The sequence below is a fragment of the Leucoraja erinacea genome, chromosome 15 (genome assembly GCF_028641065.1).
Source record: "Leucoraja erinacea ecotype New England chromosome 15, Leri_hhj_1, whole genome shotgun sequence".
NCBI classification, from domain to species: Eukaryota; Metazoa; Chordata; class Chondrichthyes; order Rajiformes; family Rajidae; genus Leucoraja; species Leucoraja erinaceus.
Genome location: NC_073391.1, coordinates 14,565,814 through 14,585,024, shown reverse-complemented (window position 1 = coordinate 14,585,024; position 19,211 = coordinate 14,565,814). Strand labels below are relative to the sequence as shown.

Sequence of the window (19,211 nt, the reverse complement as noted above, 5' to 3'; positions counted from 1 at the left end):
ATCCCCATCTTCTGCCAACATCCCTCCATCCAGCTTTACATTTCACTTCTCCTCTTTACTTCTCTGACATCTTTTTGTCTCCGAAGATAGACACAAAAAGCTGGGGTAACTCAGCGGGACAGGCAGCATCTCTGAAGAGAAGGAAAAGATGACATTTCGGGTCAAGACCCTTCAGACTGAAGAAGGGTCTCGACCCGAAATGTCACCCTTTCCTTCTCTTCAGTGATGCTGCCTGTCCCGTTGAGTTATCCCAGCCTTTTCTGTCTATCTTTGGTTTAAACCAGTATCTGCAGTTCCTTCCATCAAATCTTTTTATCTCCTTTTTACATCTAGCCTTTGTCAAGTTCAAGTTCAAGTGAGTTTGTCATGTGTCCCTGTATAGGACAATTAAATTCTTGCTTTGCTTAAGCACACAGAAAATAGTAGGCATTTACTACAAAACAGATAAATGTGTCCATATACCATGATATAAATATATACACACATGAATAAATAAACTGATAAAGTGCAAATAGCAGAAAGTGGTTGTTAATAATCAGAGTTTTGTCCGAGCCAGGTTTAATAGCCTGATGGCTGTGGGGAAGTAGCTATTCCTGAACCCGGTTGTTGCAGTCTTCAGGCTCCTGTACCTTCTACCTGAAGGTAGCAGGGAGATGAGTGTGTGGCCAGGATGGTGTGGGTCTTTGATGATACTGCCAGCCTTTTTGAGGCAGCGACTGCGATAAATCCCCTCGATGGAAGGAAGGTCAGAGCCGATGATGGACTGGGCAGTGTTTACTACTTTTTGTAGTCTTTTCCTCTCCAGGGCGCTCAAATTGCCAAATCAAGCCATGATGCAACCGGTCAGCATGCTCTCTACTGTGCACCTGTAGAAGTTAGAGAAAGTCTTCCTTGACAAACCGACTCTCCGTAATCTTCTCAGGAAGTAGAGGCAGTTTGGTAGCTTTTTGGAGGGCGTTAGTGTGTTGAATGACCAGGAAAGATCTAAGAGATGAATAACAGCCTGACATTTGAAGTTTTTGACCCTTTCCACCATGGACCCAGTGATATAAATGGAGGGCCTGCGGGATCCCCCTCCACCGTTGATACAAAGTCCACAAAGCGAAATTCCTTGGTTTTGCTGGTGTTTGAGGGCCAGGTTATTGCGCTGGCTCCATGATGGACAGTTGCTCAGGACTGTCTTCTATATTCTGACTCATAGACATCAGTGATACTCCCTACAATTAGTGGAGTCGTCAGCGAGGGGATGATGGAAACTTACAAACTGTGGGGTTGGACGCAGGCTAGATGGGGAAGAGTGAGTACAGCAGGGGGCTGAGCACGCAGCCAAGAGGTGCTCCCAGCTTAATTGATATCGAGGCTGAAACCTTTCCACCGAATACGAAAGAACTGTGGTCTGTGGATGAGGGTGAATCGAGGGAACAGTTCTGCAGCAGGGGTAGTCGAGGCCAGTTCTGCGAGTTTGGTAGAGCCAGTTTGGAGGGGATGATTGTGTTGAATGCCGAGCTGTAATCGATGAATAACAGCCTGACATATGAGTTTTTGTTGTCCAAGTGGCCCAGTGCGGAGTGGAGGGCCAGCGAGATCGCATCCACTGATGATCTGTTGTGGCAATAAGCGAACTGCAGTGGGTCCAGGTTTTTGTCGAGGTAGAAGTTGATTTGCTCCATGATCAGCCTCTCAAAGCACTTCATCACCACCGGCGTTAGTGCCACTGGTTGATAGTCATTGAGGCACGTCACCTTACTCTTCTTGGGCACCGGTATAATTGATGCATTTACCATCTACACACATATGCCAATCATCTAGGGCTTTATCTGTGTCCACTTAACACTTGCCAAGCTTTGCCACACCCTCATCTCTCTTTTACACCTTTTGATTCCCCCCCTTCTCTCAACTACAAAGTCTAAATAAGTCCATGTTTGTTTTTTTCCTGGAAATGCAGTGAAATTCAGAAAAATGGAACTACAGTCTAATCCATTTAAAACAGCAAGCAAAAAAAAACTGACATTGGAAAAGTGTGGATGAGGGAAAGTCAATGGAAGTCAAATATTGGCTTTAATGCACCAGTCTGCTGCATAACGTAGCCAAAGAAACAAATCAAATTCTAATTTTAAATGACTTCTCGCGCTGGAAAATTTATGTTAACCTCAAGAAGGTTCGATTTTATGTGAAGGAGAACAATAACCAAACATCTTACGTCAAAGTCAAATTAACTATCTTAAGAGTTTTATTATTTTATTGAAATCCAGGTAGTGATCTGTTATGTAAAAAATATATATACATTATTTTCCTGAATAATTATTTTCCTCAGATTTTCAGAATGATGGTAATTTGCCAAATATTGACAGATTAAAAAAATATGGCATAGGTGTTAAAGATAGTTGAAGCTGTGCAATGCCTACTCCACACATTCCAGTTTAACACTGCAGCGAATGATCACTGCTGGTGGACTAAAGCAGCAACAGCCAATTATTAGAAGGCAAATTCAATTAAATCCAGTAACTGAAACCATATTGCAGTCTTTAAAAAGGCATGCAGGAGTCTATGCTCTATGGCACAGCTGGGGTAGATTATAACATGAGCCAACATTATTGAAATGAGACAGACTTCTTAAGATTTCTCATTGTTTGGCCGTACCAGCTAATATGTTACCTGAGCAACAGAATGCAATGGAGAGATGGGAATACGTGGGATTATGCTGGTTAGTTTAGTTCAATATTTTTTACCAAATATATTTGTTTAACAGAAAACTAATCAGACGTGTAAACCTAGCCCTATGTTTATATGGGCAACAAGGCGGTTTATTTCACTTTACTGGCATTGTTGGATTGGATTTAAAGTATTTTCCAATGTCTCCACACACTGTTGACGATGACACCAAGGTTTCATTTCTACATTTAAAATATTACATTTATTACATAATATATTTTCTGAGCTCACTCAGAATATTCATTGCTGAATTGGACAAACCAGAGATGGGGAATATGTTTCAAATGTTAGGTTATTTTAGGGGAAAAAACTGCCCCGCCAACCGATCAACTGAAGGATGGATCAATTTCTAAAACTGAACCTCATTCACCCTGTCATAGTAATTTCCATTACTCTGACAGGCCAAACAATAGGCTGATGTAATTCAATTACCTCATGGTTAATGCTTGCCAGAAGTGCACATCATGGCTTAAATTATTTCTAAGAATGGAAAACTGAACCAATTATGTTTCTGGGGATTATGAAATAAACTTAATTAAATATTGACATTTCACTTCATAACATGCGCTGCTAATGTGCATGTATTTTTGTATTCTCATTGAATTAAATTGTTGAATAATACAAAGAAAATGTGTCAGATCCAGTTATGGTTATTGTAATTCAGCAGTCTCGGAAGTTCAGTTCGTGATTTAGTACAATAAAGATTTCACGAGCAAATCACTTATGACAGTGCACATTGTAAATGAGATATGTGAAGACAGGGGGCTTATCACTTCTCCACTTGCCAATCTGTGATTTTCTGTTCATTAACTTTGGTGCCTGGAAAGTCACAGGCTACTGAGCACAGAAGCAGAATGTTTCATTCGGAGACGCTGCCACCAATATATCTTCTTCATGCTGCTCTTTTCCACATCTGTTTCTGTAACATTCGGTTGTTATGTCTTCCCCTCTGTTTCTGTGAATAATTCTTATTGCTTCTCTCTCTGCCTCATTCAATAGAGGCCATGATTGTTTTTCCCATTTGCTTCTCCGTGGGAATTGGTTGGTGAGGGCTGTAAGTCAGAATTCTACCCAGTGAACATGGGAAAACATAGTTGATCAGTGTCTTTCCCCTGTGTCATGTTTTTGACACATGTGAACCTTGCCCATTCTTGCTGTGATTATTTTTCATCTTCAAATTCATGCCCTATGCACCTTCATCAACCAAGGTGCAGCACAGAACTCCACAGGAGATCCCTTTTCCATGTGGCTATCAAACATATAAATCCTCCCTCTTCTGTTGTGGGGTAGACTGATCCCCCCCCAGTAACTCAGCGACAGGCAGCATCTCTGGAGAGAATGTATGGGTGACATTTTGAGTCGAGACCCTTCTTCAGACTGAGTCAGGGGCGAGGGAAACGAGATATGGAAAGGTACAAAGTACATGTAAGGTGGGAAAAGAACAGATCAAAGCAGACGAAGATCAAGGAAATATACAATGATTCAATGTTGGATGAGGGGGAGGTGACAACGAGGCATAACATTAATCAGGGGGACAGTGAAACTAGTAGGAGAACTAGGTGGGGGGGGGGACAAACTAGGGTGGGGGGGACGCGTCTTCAAGGTAGAGAAATCAATATTCATACCATTGGGTTTTAAGCTTCCCAAGCAAAATATGACAGTGCACCTGGTTAAGTATTAAAGACCTGTGCAGACCAACTGACAACATTATTCAAGGATGAATTGGAGATGTTTTTATTTCCACAGGCATGGGTGTGGGAGGGTAAAGCAGGGGACTGAGCACGCAGCCTTGTGGTGCCTCAATGCCGATGGCCAGTGCAGAAATGGCATTGATGACTATCCGTGCAGATAGAGATTTGTTGACAAGGAAGTCGAGGATCTAATGACCTAGAGAGGACAGAGACCAAGTTCCCCGAGTGTGACGACAAGTTTGGAAGGGATGACAGTGCTAGACGCTAAGCTGTAGTTGATGAACAACAGCCAGACATACAGTACGTGTTCTTTTGTCCAAGTGGTCCAGCACGGTGGAGAACCAGCGATCAGGATAGAGGAGGTGCACATGAATCTCTGTCTCACTTGGAAGGACTGCTGAGGTCCCGTGGGAATGTGAGGGAGGAGGTATAGGGACAGGTGGTTGCAGGGGTAAGTACTTGGGAAGTGGTTTGGGTGGGAAGGGGTGAGTGAATCAAGGAGTTACAGAGGGAGCATTCTCTGTGAAAAGGGGTGGGGATGGGAAGATGTAAGAGGAAGTGGTGGGATCGATATGGAGGTGGCGGAAATGTCGTAGAGTGATGTGCTGGATGTGAAGGCTGGTGAGGTCCAGGGGAACTCTATCCTTTTCTGCCTATGGGGGAGGGCAGAGCAGAAACAGAACTACGGGACACAGAGGGATCAATCTAAGACAACAGGACAGAAAACACGTTTACTAATGATGGCCTTTGACCAACCCTCTGTCTGTCAAAGTCCCAGCCTCTCCTGTATCCATCTATCACCTGATTTGTTGGGCTTTGTCATTGCCAGCTTTCTCTGCCCTCCCCCACCCTGCCAACCGCCACAATCAGTCTGAAGATGGTTCCAATCAGAAACGTCAACTATTTATGTTCTCCAGTTGCTGCATAACCTCCTGAATGACTCCAGCATTTTGTGTCTCTCTTTGTAAACTAGCATCTGCAGTTGCTTGCATCAACATAAACGTATGTCTTTAGTCCTTTGCTCCAAAGATGTGAAACTGAAACAACTTTATGAGTGTGCAAAAATCCCATGAATCACAATGACCAAAAGGGTTCATTTGCTCTATTATTTTGCAGTCAGCAATGCATTGACAACACACTCCACTCAGCTGTTGTGCAGCCTGCCCAGCAGGAGCTTGTCGAAAATAGATGTAATGGACCTCCACAGGTAAAGTGCAAAGGTGAACAGTACATTGGGAGATATGACATAGACAGATTCTTGATTAGTACGGGTGTCAGGGGTTATGGGGAGAAGGTAGGAGAATAGGGTTGAGCGGGAGAGATAGATCAGCCATGATTGAAAGGCTGAGTAGAATTGATGGGCCGAATGGTCCAATACTGCTCCTATCACATAAACTTATAGCAAAAGCTTCTGTTCCAACCTCATGGAAAAAAAACCTGTGGTGAAGAAGTCAAGAATCAGGATGAGCTTGACATCCATGTAAAGCCAACTCCGTATATAGGAGTGTGATGATTATCTAGGAATCACTGAACCTGGAGAGACATTGTTCATCAAAGAGGCATAGATAGGATGTGGTGTTGTTTAAGGTCGTGTCAGAATAGCCTTGAGGTGAGCCAGCTTTTGCCATTTGACCTGATGACCTCAGCTAATCATTATCATGGAGATGCATCTGGTAATACGTTCCTCCCAGTGGTGTCGATGCTGAATCCCTCATGGACTGAGTCTCTCAGCAGCTTAACACTGAGTAAAGAGTCCCTGTCAGTTGTAGCACGTTCTGGAGACTTTGGAAGCTGTTTGAGCAGCCCACAGTGAGCTCTGTAGGTACCAGAGTAAGTCCCAAACAAAGTAATAAATAGCACAATTTTGCTACTATTTGAACAGTGAACATTCAACAAAGGTTATAGTTTAGTTTCATTTAGTTTAGTTTAGAGGTACAGTGTGGAATCAGGTGATTGGGTCCTCCAAGTCTGTGCCGACCAATGGTCACGATGTACATGACACACTAGGGACAAATGGAGAGGCTGATTAACCTAGACACCCGCACGTCTGGAATGCCGGAGAGATTAAAATACTTTAAGTATTTTCAAACCAATAATCCTTCCGATTTTTAGTTACCTACTTCATTGCCTGAGGAACCCAGCCATTTACTCCCATTAAAATAACCAGGAAAATACCCCGTTACCTCCCAGAATCAAAGCAGAATTCCATGATAATTCCATATCCTATTGTTGATCAATCAGCCAAAATATCTGCTTCCTTTGTGACCTCCTTAGGGTGATCAACATTTGAGTACAGCCTGCGGCCCGATGGCAAGTCAATGATTGAAACATTCCCATTTGGAGGTTTACGTACACATGTATGAAATACATAGAGAAATGGGACTGATGAGAATGCTCTGAGAGCTGTTATGATGGACTCAGTTGGATGAATGGCCTCCTTCTATGTTGGTATGAAATTGGTATATGAAATACAAACCATTTTGCAGATCATAGAACACGATAGCTGCACTAACCATGATGCCAATTTAAACTAATCCCATCTGTCTGCACATTGTCTCTACCCATCCATCCCCTGCCTGTTCATGGGCCTGATGCCACTTAGATGTTACTATCATATCTGTTTCCACCACCTTCCCTAGCAGTCCTATCCAGGCACCTACCGCTCTCTGTGTAAAAAACATGTACCGCAAATCATCTTTAAATTTCCCCCTCTCACCTTACATTTATACCCTTTAGTATTAGACATTTTCACCCGTGGAAAAAAAAAGCTCTATCCACCCTATCTATGCCTCTCATCATTTTCTATATTTCTAGCAGGTAACCTCACAGCCTCCAATGCTCCAGAGCAAACAATTCAAGTTTGTCTAACTTCTTATAACCAATACATTGCAATCCAGGCAACTCCTGCTGAAAATCTTTTGGACCCCCATCCAAAGCCTCCACATCCTTCCTGCAATATGGCCTGTATTCAGAACTGCATGCCATATTTCAAATGTGGCCTGACCAATGTTTTATGCAGTTGCAATATGATTCCCAACTTTTATACTCAATACCCCAACCAATAAAAGCGAAATGCCATACGCATTCTTTACCATCCTATTTACTTGCCATACGCATAGAGCAATGGGCTTGAATCTAGTCAGAAAAACACCCTTCCACCACTGGCTGTCCTCTATTGCCAAGCAATTTTGAATCCGTTCGATCAAGTTTCCATGGGTCCCATGTGCCTTATGCACGTAAGGCTGCTGGCCCTGACGGCATCCCCGGGCGCGTGCTCAGGGCCTGTGCTGCGCAGCTGACAGACGTCTGGACTGACATCTTCAACCTGTCACTTGCCCAAGCAGTTGTCCCCACTTGCCTTAAAGCCACCTCCATCGTGCCAGTGCCAAAACACTCCACTGCAGCAAGCCTCAACGACTTCCGCCCAGTTGCACTTACCCCCATCATCACCAAGTGCTTCGAGAGGCTGGTCCTGGCACACCTCAAAAGCTGCCTACCCCCCACACTGGATCCCTATCAGTTTGCCTACCGCAAGAACAGGAGTACGGAGGATGCCATCTCAACGGCACTTCACTCCGCCCTCTCCCACCTTGACAACAGAGACACTTATGTAAGAATGCTGTTCATCGATTACAGCTCAGCATTCAACACCATTATTCCATCAAAACTGATCACCAAACTCAGTAACCTGGGCATCGACCCCTCCCTCTGCAACTGGATACTGGACTTTCTAACCAACAGACCCCAGTCTGTGAGGTTAGGCAAGCACACCTCTTCAACCCTCACCCTGAACACCGGCGTTCCTCAGGGCTGTGTGCTGAGCCCCCTCCTCTACTCCCTCTTCACCTATGACTGCACACCTGTACATGGTACTAACACCATCATCAAGTATGCAGATGATACAACGGTGATTGGCCTCATCAGCAACAACGATGAGCTGGCCTACAGGGAGGAGGTCCAGCACTTAGCAGCATGGTGCGCTGACAACAACCTGGCCCTTAACTCCAAGAAGACCAAGGAGCTCATTGTAGACTTCAGGAAGTCCAGAGGCGGCACGCATACCCCCATCCACATTAACGGGACGGAGGTGGAACGTGTTTCTAGCTTCAGGTTCCTGGGAGTCAACATCTCCGATGACCTCTCTTGGACCCACAATACCTCTACTCTGATCAAGAAGGCTCATCAGCGTCTCTTCTTCCTGAGGAGACTGAAGAAGGTCCATCTGTCTCCTCAGATCCTGGTGAACTTCTACCGCTGCACCATCGAGAGCATCCTTACCAACTGCATCACAGTATGGTATGGCAACTGCTCTGTCTCCGACTGGAAGGCATTGCAGAGGGTGGTGAAAATTGCCCAACGCATCACCAGTTCCACGCTCCCCTCCATTGAGTCTGTCCAAAGCAAGCGCTGTCTGCGGAGGGCGCTCAGCATCGCCAAGGACTGCTCTCACCCCAACCATGGACTGTTTACCCTCCTACCATCCGGGAGGTGCTACAGGTCTCTCCGTTGCCGAACCAGCAGGTCGAGGAACAGCTTCTTTCCGGCGGCTGTCACTCTACTCAACAACGTACCTCGGTGACTGCCAATCGCTCTTCAGAGGAGATGCTAAATGCATTTTGTTGTCTCTGTACTGTACACTGACAATGACAATTAAATTGAATCTGAATCTGAATCCTTAATCATCTGGATCGCCTAATCTTTTTGGATTTTGGCAAATGCTTTAGCAAACATGCACTACCCCATCTTCATCAGTCATTTTTGACACCTACTCATAAAGCTCAATCAAGCTTGCAACACATGACCTGCTTCACATTAAGCCATGCCTACTATCACAAATAAGTTCATACCTTTCCAGATGTGAGTAAATCTTATCCCTAAGAATCTTCTCCAACAATGTCCCTACCAGTGATATAATACTCCCAGCCTAACAGTTCCTACTTGTCCCTATTCCCCTTCTTGAACAAAGCAACAACGTTTCCTATTCCCCAGTTTTCTGGAACATTGCCTGTGGCTCTAGAGGACACATGGATTTAGCAATCCCATCTCGACCCCTCTCAAGAAACTGGGATAAATCCCATCAGACCCCAGGACAATAATGGACATTATTAAATAAGCCATGCAAGCGTCTGACAAATTCAGTTCAATCTTCATTTTATCATTTAGTACAATTATTTTAATTCATCTTTCAACAGCAGAAATAATATCGATATACTGTGACAAATGTTTCATTTGAAAAATATGGAAAACAAATACAATCTATTCATATTACGGGTGACTGATCTAAACACAAGAAACAAACATAAATTGGAAATTCCTCAAGATTTATTCTTATTTAGTATTATTAATAAAATGTAACAATTTGTCCTGATAATGGACAACCTTTGAATTCGATACATTCAAATAGATAACTAAATTGGTCATTCATTTTGATTAGTTGTGCAGTTTTAAACTACCTAGTCATATACTGCGGGCAGTTTAAAATTGCATAACATGCATACTAAATTTGAACATCCTTTATAGTTTGTTTTAGTAATTTCCATTTAAAATATAATTATTAATAATTATTGCACCATATCATTACAAAATGAGTTTAAAAAATAGCAGCACTGCCTTAACACGTGAACTCAAATACACACAATTTAAAAATAGTTTGTCTTTATAGCAATGCTGCGTGTAGTTATTCAAAAAGTAAGTATAACAAAACCAAAAGATTTGGAAGGATTAGTATGTAAAACTCGTATAATTCCTCTATTTTACAATGATTTTGTTCTGACCTATTTACGATTAAAAGCTTAAATACATCCCTAACACTGTAATTTAATGGGCTAAAATGGTAATTGTTGCCCTACCCTCTCACGATGTCTCACCTGTTTGTACAGTTGTTTGTTCGAGATGCCACAAAGATTCTAGACGTCTATATTTTGCTCAATATGCAAACTTGCCATAAAAGTGAATCCTCACCTCCTGCAGGCAATACACAATGATATTCCTGAGCTGCTAAATACGCATTGTTCCTGATGGAATTGTAATTATGTCTAGTACGTCAATGGACCTAGGTGCAAGTTCTCAATAATGATGAACAAATACCTGTCAAAACATGAAACAATGCAAATTCATGAAAAGTTAAATGGTTTCAGACATTATCAGTTTATTAATTGCAGTAGCTAATTACACCATTTCTCTGGTAGCCTCAGTAAAGTTCTTCATGATGCTTCCTGAAAATTGTTATTGTTTCTGTCGTACTTGGTCAAGCAATTTCTGGGAAGAATGAGGAAAAAAAAATCAACAACACTAAAAAAATGAGACCATGAATATTTAAATGGATGTTGGTAAGTAATTCTCTCTTGGTTGTACCTTTTTATAAACCATAGCTCGTAATCGGTTTGTTTGAGAAACAACTTTCTTTTTCTCTTCCTCCTTTTTCATTTTAACCTCTGGCAGCTTGTTATAAATTCTGTCATAGAATTTTGAAATGAAAGCAATCATTAGAAGTTATCAATCTTTATGCATTGTATATTGTATAAAAAAAACTATATGAGTTGTACAGGCAGAAATTACATGTCACTGGGAAATGAGAGCAAGTAAATTGACTAAGAGTCATAGCAGCAATTGATTTATAATACGATACAATTCAATTTCATTTGATTGTAAGAGTGCCCTTAATAAACCTCAGTTTATTGAGGTCACGATCATAATTTACATTTTCTTCACTCCAGTATTTAACTTTTTTTTTAAATATAATATGCTTTTGATTCTTCTATGATACATTTGCCCTGCTTCTCTTCTGAGCCAACCTTAAAACACACTTCTGCTTTGTATGTACGTCTATCAACACTGATTCAACACTCATCTTCCAGTTTTGTGAGTGGAGGGAGTACGCAGCATGAAGTTGGCGCGAGTACCGGGCCCTTTACTGATGTTTGGGTCCAGGAACTCTGCCACTCCCTGGCCTGTGAATTCCTGCTTATTTACCCCCCCATGACGTCTTTCTCTCTTTTGTATGCCCACTCCTGCTATTTATTAGCTGCATTCACAGACTTTACATAACAATTGTAATTGATATTATGTGACTTTATGTAATTAAAAATCTTCCTTGTTCTGCATTGACATGATCATGCTCTAACAATAGGTTCATATGTACATTTAAACCTTGATAGTAATTAAAACAAAACATATCACTGTGCCGACACTCCAGGTATAACAGCAACATTGAAGTTAGAAATATGAGACTCATTGGGGTGGGGCTGAGGACATGGTGGCCAGTGATAGCTTTTCAGGGGTCAGGGGTTGAGGGTGGTGGTGTTGCTGTGGTGTTTGTTGATGGCTTTGCATTAAATGGTTTTGGCCTAGCTCTTTGGCCAACAATATTGACCTATAACATGAGGTGATTCTAAGCTCCACTTACGAAAGTCTGGGTGAACGTGACAGGCACTGAAGAAATGTCTATAATTGTCTTAACAAACCAGTTAGTGAAGGCATGAACATATTTTGATATATATAGTGATGCCCTGTTTGAAGGAACTCTTTGCTGAATAATTCAATAAATAGATTGGTAGATAGATAATTAAAATAGAATATTAGCAAGAAGAAAATCATACTTGTTACATGAAATATAGGAATCGATTACAACAAGTGAATTATGAAGCTATTTTCTAACAGTAGAGTATATCCTGACATTAATTTCAATGCCTTACTAAAACAACTGCATATTTGGCAAATCATTTAAAATTAAATTTACTTATTTTTTTCATTAATCTGAAATGTAAATTATTTATGTAGATTGGTTTCAAATTTATATAGAAAATAATATAAACCTTGGGTGATTTGAAGGGTAATAATTTCAATAAATAATTTAAGTAATAGTAAAGTGAAGTAATAATAATTCTTAATGCTATTATGGTGACATTTATAACTGATTTGCAGTTCCTGATACCTTGTACCTTTCTGCCATCCATAATGTCTATTGCTTCAGTCCAATTTGTTATTCTGTATTGTAATGCAGCATTCATACTGTGGTTAATTTGCGGATTGCTCAAGTAACACTACATAATACATAATGTTATTGCAGTATATGAAACAAAACGCAATTCCCTAGAGCAATCAATGGGTAAGATGCTTAAACTCCTGGCAACAAAAGGGTGGGAAGAGAATGGGGCACTTTACATTGACAACTACAGAGATCCCGAACAGTTGTTCGTTATGGCCTGGCACAATTCTAGATGGTTTAGTTGGATGACCAAAATAATCTGTAAAAGGTTTATGTGCAGCAACATTGAGTCATTTGGAAAACTTCTAGGATGCAATTGTATGTGGAAGAAGGACTTAATACAAAGAGAAGGCGGTTATATCAGTTACGAGACTAAGTGGGAACTGTTGGGTCCCAGAATCACACGGGAGGCCTGGTCCCTATTCCACCTCTCCACCAATTCCAAAATTGGTGGCCAGTGGGGGGGTGGAGGGGGGGGGGCTTTCTGGAGCACTAGTATGCGTGTTGTGGGCTGGATCGGACTGGTTTCCAGAGGGCTAGTATGGACATTGTGGGCTGAATGGATTCTTGGGCTCGCGGCTTAGTCACTCAAGCCTGTTGTGCTGGTAGTTCACTCACTCACGGCTGGTGGGCTGGCAGTTGACTCATGGCTCTTCCTTGAAATTCAAGCAGTGTGCAAGGCCACCAAATTCAATTGCATTCATACCACTTCAAGCAGGGAGCAAGGCCACTAAAGACAGTGAGTCGTGATCTTTCCCTCCTCCATCTTGCAGAGACTGAGCCACGCCCACTCTTCTGTGTTTTATAGTCCCTCCCCCCTCCCACCAGAAGGGGCGTGGCCTTCATGGTGAGATTGACAGGAGAGAGAAGCTCAACACTTTTATTTTTCATCAATGGGAAAAATCCTTGGCAGCTGATGGGCGGAGGGGGACTGAGTAGGATGGCCAATAATCACAACCGTACGTGGTAACGTTTTTTTCTAAAATCAATATAATGCGCAAACAGGAAGTGGTCAAGATTAATCTTTTAATTATATCAAAGGCAAGGCAACTTAAATTAGGCAAGGCAACTTTAATTAGGCAAGGTAACTTTAATTAGGCAACACAGCTTTAGCATTTCCAAACCAAAGGCAACAGAGATTTAGCATTTCCAAACCAAAGGCAACAGAGATTTAGCATTTCCAAGCCAAAGGCAACACAGCTTTAGCATTTCCAAACCAAAGGCAACACAGCTTTAGCATTTCCAAACTATATTTTCAAACCACATTAAGGGCACTGACAGGTCAGTAAAACCACTCACAGTTTCGATGACATGTGTTCAGTGTCATTCACAGCACAGAGAGACGTGACCCAATCGCTCCCCCATCTTGCAGAGACTGACTGAGGCACTCAACACTTCCGGGTTTTATAGTCCCGCCGGAAGGGGGGTGGCCTTCAGGAGAGAGAATCTCAATATTTTTTAAACACTAATAACTCTTTTATTTTTCATCAATGGGGAAAATCCTCTTGTCCTGCGCAGTGGAGGGGGACTCTGAGAAAGATGGCCAAAAATCACAGCTGTAAGCAGCAGCGTTTTTTCTAAAATCAATATACAGAACAACAGGAAGTGGTCAAGATCAGACTTTTAGTAACATAGATACAGAATATTGAGGATGCCACATCAGGAGTACCGTGCAGGCAACCCCAGCATTGCAGCCGTTTGGGTTGGGGAAATTTGCTCTGACAGAATATACGAATCATCATCCAAAATCTGAGACATGTAATGACATTTGCTCTCACAATATTTATGAAAGAAAACAAATATATATATTTGTTTAACAACATGCAATGTAAAACTGTGACATGACCCATTTACAAGGAATACAACCTCCAACACCAGCTCCTCTCCCGCAGACCCCATAATCTCCTTATTTAAGGAAAGATGTTAATGCATTTGAAACGATTCAGGAATTTCCTAAACTAATACTGAGATTGGGGGGGGGGGGGGGGGGGGGGGGTACCTCAGGAGGAATTTATGATAGACTGGGCTTGTATCTGGTGCAGTTTACAAGAGCGAGAAAGAATAATTGAAACATAAAAAACCTGAGGGGGTTTGACATGGTGGACATGCAGATTATGTTTTCTGATGTGAATGAATATCCAGAACCGTTTAAAAACAAAGGGAATTGTTTTATCTGAAACATCAATGAGGTGAATCTTTCATCTGCGTTGGGTCTTTGGAACTCTTAATCCATGGGTAACGGAAGCAAAATCTTCGAACATTTTTGAGGTAGAAGTAGATAAATACTTGACAAGCAGTAATGTGAAAGGTTACCACTAGTTGATGGAATGTGGAGTTGCTGTTAAAATTACTGCACTGTTGTCTTAATAACTGCTTTGGCATGTGAAAGTGAGAAATGAAATAGTAAGGCTCTTTCAAAGATTGGATTGAAAAACCTTAACATAGACTTAGAATTTTTAGAAAACATTACATATGGTAAATAAGTTTTCGAGGCGTTCCTCAATTTTACATGATTGCCTCAGGTTTTAGATGCAGGACTTTGAAACAACAAATTTAAGGATATCAAATAGAAAGTCAAATTCAGCTATACGTCTTGACTTTTTACTGTTGACATTGATGTAGTGTCTTACTGATGTCATGCAATTTAAATAGTTATATCCAAGAGTATGCATTTCACTACAGGAATATTAATTGCTGAAGCGTGCCAAGGTTCTGAGAAGCAGGGATCTCCACCCTGCCTCCATAATTCTTTCCAGTATTTACACCATACAGATGAACAATGCTCACAATAGAAATTGTAACACAACATTAATACAGCATACAGCATGGAATCAGGGCCTTTGGCCCAATTTGCCCATGCCAACCAAGATGCCCAATCTATAGATGTCCTACCTGCCTGTGTTTGACCCATATCCCGCTAAACCTTTCCTATTTGTGTACCTGTCCAAATGTCTTTTAAATGTTTAGAAAATAACTGCAGATGCTGGTTTATACTGAAGATAGACACAAAGTGCTGGTGTAACCCAACGGGTCATGCAGCCTCTCCGGAGAAAAACGTTTTGTGTGATGTTTCGGGTCAAGACCCCTCAGACTGAAGAAGGATCCTGACACGAAAGGTCACCCATCCTTTTTCCTCCAAAGTTGCTGCCTGACCCACTAAGTTATTCCAGCATTTTGTGTCTTTTCAGTGTTGTTTTTGTGCCTGCCTCGACTACTTCCATTGACAGCACATTCCATATACCTAACACCTTCCGTCTGAAAAAGCTGCCACATGTTTCTGTTCAATCTATCCCTCTAAATCTGTCCTCTGGTTCTTGATTCCCCTACTCTGGGTAAAAGACCCTATCTATTCCCCTCATGATCTTATAAACCCATGTAATAGGACGCATCAGCCTCCTGCTCCCAAGGAATAAAATCCTTGCCTGCCCAGCCTCTCCCTAAAGCTCAAGCCATGGCAACATCCTGGTAAATCTTCTCTGCACTCTTTTCAGTTGAACAACATCTTTCCTATAGCAGGGTAACCAAAACTGAACACAATACTCTAAACGCGGCCTCACCAACATATTTTGTACAACTGCAACAAAACATTCCAAGTTCTATATTCAATAGACTGACTAATGAAGGCCAATGTTCCAAAAGCCTTCTTGACCACCCTATCCACCTATGATGCCTCTTTCAAAGAGCTATGTACCCGCACTCCTAGATCTCTCTACTCTACAATATTCCCATGGGTTCTGCCAATACAATGATATACTAGTCCATCATTAACTATTTCAGCTAAATAGCTTTGACTGAACAAATTATAACTCCCACCGTGATCAGTTTTGCCAATATTCAACTTCTCAGAACAACATATCACTGGAAACTGAACAGAAACGTAGACCAAACATTTTTTCTGACATTCTGAAGGATACATTTCAGACACACTAAGCTTTGCTTATTCAGTCCACTGGCTTGAACAGCTTTAGACTATACAAAATACAATACTGGTTTATAGGATTTTGCTAAGAGGATCACAAATTTCTATTACTGAAGAGATCAGCTATATCAGGAATTCCACTATAAGAAAGGGAGCTGATATCACTTCTGGAGCATACTAATCGGATACAAATGAGATGCAAGGATTTATAGACAACTCTTGTTCTTTATCGTCCCTTCGTATGAGCAAGTCCCCATTAGGAAGAACAACCAGTATATTGACCTGATACTGAATCTAGCTCAGATTTATACATTTTAAAAAGAATGAAACAAGGTTGTAAAAGCAAGTAGGAATATTTTAGAGTTGGAGCCTATTTCAACACTGCCATAAAATAGGAATAAGCAACTAATACCGACTGCCCTGCCAATCTAATGAACCACAGCTGTGCTGTGTTTGATTAGGCGAACAATCTGAATACAAAAATACAGGCACTTTTGGGTTAGTTTTTAGCCATGTATATGTTTTTAGCCATGTACAAGCCAGAACTTGTGAGGGTTACCAAATTAAATTGTGCATATTGTGTACAATATCATGAGAGGAAGAGATTGGGTAGATACACAGAGTCTCTTGCCCAGAGGAGGTAAATAAAGAACCAGAGGGCATAGAGATTACGGTGAGGGGGAAATAATTTAATAGAAACCTGAGGAATACCTTTTTCACACAAAAGATGGTGGATGTATGAAGGGTGTGTGTGTGTGAGTGTGCGCATGTGCGCGCGGCCACCAAAAAATTGTGTCCCCCCTGTCCCCTCCATATTTTGATAGCGAGTTCCGTTCCTGTGTAACGCTATCGGCAGGTACTCAGGAAATATGGTTTGCTCGATTTTTTAACATGTTGAAAAATGTCCACGAGAGTCTCGAGTACCTACGAGCGGCTATTACCGTAATTCTCTGAGTTCGAATCAAGGGAAACTCGGGAGAATTTTTGAATTAGCTCATACAGTGGGACAGCCCCTTAAAGCTTCTCACTCTTATCATCAATTGTTACAACCTTTCTGTCACATTCTGGCATGGAATATAGCAGATAGAAAAGAAACAGATAATATTTTATGCCAATTAAGCTTACAGATAAAATGATAAAGTACGAGGACAACATTTTAAAAGAACACATGGTTTAAAATATGTAAATGAATTTCCAACCAAATGAGACATGCACTGTCTCGTGCATTGTGTAAGTTGTTCCTAATTTTTTAACAAAAATCTCAAGATATAAATAAATTCTCCAAAAGATTAGATTGCCGTGCATGTGGTGGATTTGATTAAAGACAAGACTCAAAATAAGACAATTTATTACATTAATTTTTTATAGGCAAAGGCTAAACCCTTGGAGCTAATTTATGTGAACAGCATCTTCAGAGTTTTGTTCATATGATTTGTTGATTTGAGATCTGGGAGTATAGATGAGTGGGTATAAGCGGTTTAACCATCATGCGGTTTCTGGCAACTGATTTTATTATGTGAATCATGGGCTTCAGTCACTAACATGAATGGCTCCACAATCAGATATGTACAGATTTATTGTTGAGTTTCCAACTCACCATATTGCAGCTCTATTGAACAAAACCCTTTGTCAGGAATAATTCCCTGTCAAGACCTAACTATTCTTAAACAGGATGGATAGCTATAACAGATAAATTGTGCTCTAGTTGTCTTTACAAATTTAAAACCTTTTAAGAATGATTTCAAATTACCTTTTGGACCTCATCTGCATTTCCTTCTCTGGAATAATCCTTCCCTTGGGTTTGTGTAGATTATCTAAAAATGGAGAGATGGATGCTTGACAAAAATGCCACGTTTAATCAAATTTTGCACAAACATACAATTTGAACAATTTCTGTCCAACGATTATTTAAGACCTAAGAGTTTTTTTTGTCACTTAACAACAAATTCTTCTTATGTCATCTGAAAATGTCAAAAAGTACCACGCAAACAAGTAGGATGGAAGAGTCTTTTAAAGTCTGGAAAGGAGTGAAAAAGGCATTGATCTCGAGCTAGGGAATGCGATTGATGTATAATAGATGGCCATCAATGATGAAGTGAAGCTTGGAGCGTGATGCACAGGAGATGAAAGAAAGCGGATGTCTATATATATAATAGGGCTGTAGGACTGAGAGAAGCAGCATAAGTAGATTTAAATAGTCTCATAAAAAGGAATTTATTAAGAAGATGAATTTTTTGGATCATATCTTTGATAGGCAATGCCATTTTGTGAGCAGCATCTTACTGAATAAGCACTAACTGTTCCACTGATGTCCTGGTGAGAATCGTTTAGTCAGTATAAGATTTGGTTTAAACCAGAATCTGCAGTTCCTTCCTCCACAGAACCCTAACCCTGGTGAAGAGCAGAGATGGAAAATGGAGTCACGTGGTGACTATGAAGGCCTCAGAAGCAGAATCTGAAACATGAAACATTTATTGATCATCACGGAAGACATTGTCTGCCTATCAGAGTAGGATTAAGGATAGATAGACAATCTGTCATTGTGAAGAAAACAAATAAAGATAAAAATGTTTGGATCAATGAATGTATATCCTAATGATTAATATTCACAATGACAGTCTTCTGTGTAAACTGCTTACGTCTGCATGAAAACAAATAGTTTTAGACTTTAGAGTTTAGTGTAAAAGAAAATTAAAATGAAGACTACAAATAGATTCTAAAAAAATTCAAACAGCAAGACGATAAGAAAGTTGGCAAAGTTGTTATCATATTTAAGTGAATTAATTGACCAGTGAAGCAGTAAATTATTTTACAACAACCAATTTTGAGATGCTGCTATCCTCTCTCCAATTTAGAAATGGGAGCAAAATCTCAATCTGCAACTGTGTCAGCACTAATTAAT

At 40.9% G+C, this 19,211-nt stretch overlaps 1 protein-coding gene across 2 annotated transcripts in view; it reads right to left on the bottom strand.

Annotated features, from left to right (window-relative positions):
• Nucleotides 1–9,166: 9,166 nt before the first annotated feature.
• The window catches only part of LOC129703961 ((E2-independent) E3 ubiquitin-conjugating enzyme FATS-like), a 280,942-nt gene continuing 270,897 nt past the window's right edge, over nucleotides 9,167–19,211 (bottom strand). For both annotated transcript variants that reach the window (XM_055646707.1, XM_055646708.1), the window contains 3 exons: nucleotides 18,060–18,123; nucleotides 10,758–10,857; nucleotides 9,167–10,661 (listed from right to left, as the gene is read on the bottom strand). In XM_055646707.1, the coding sequence (XP_055502682.1) occupies nucleotides 10,629–10,661; nucleotides 10,758–10,857; nucleotides 18,060–18,123 (197 nt within the window). In that variant the 3' untranslated portion in view covers nucleotides 9,167–10,628. The remainder of the gene's footprint in view (nucleotides 10,662–10,757; nucleotides 10,858–18,059; nucleotides 18,124–19,211) is intronic.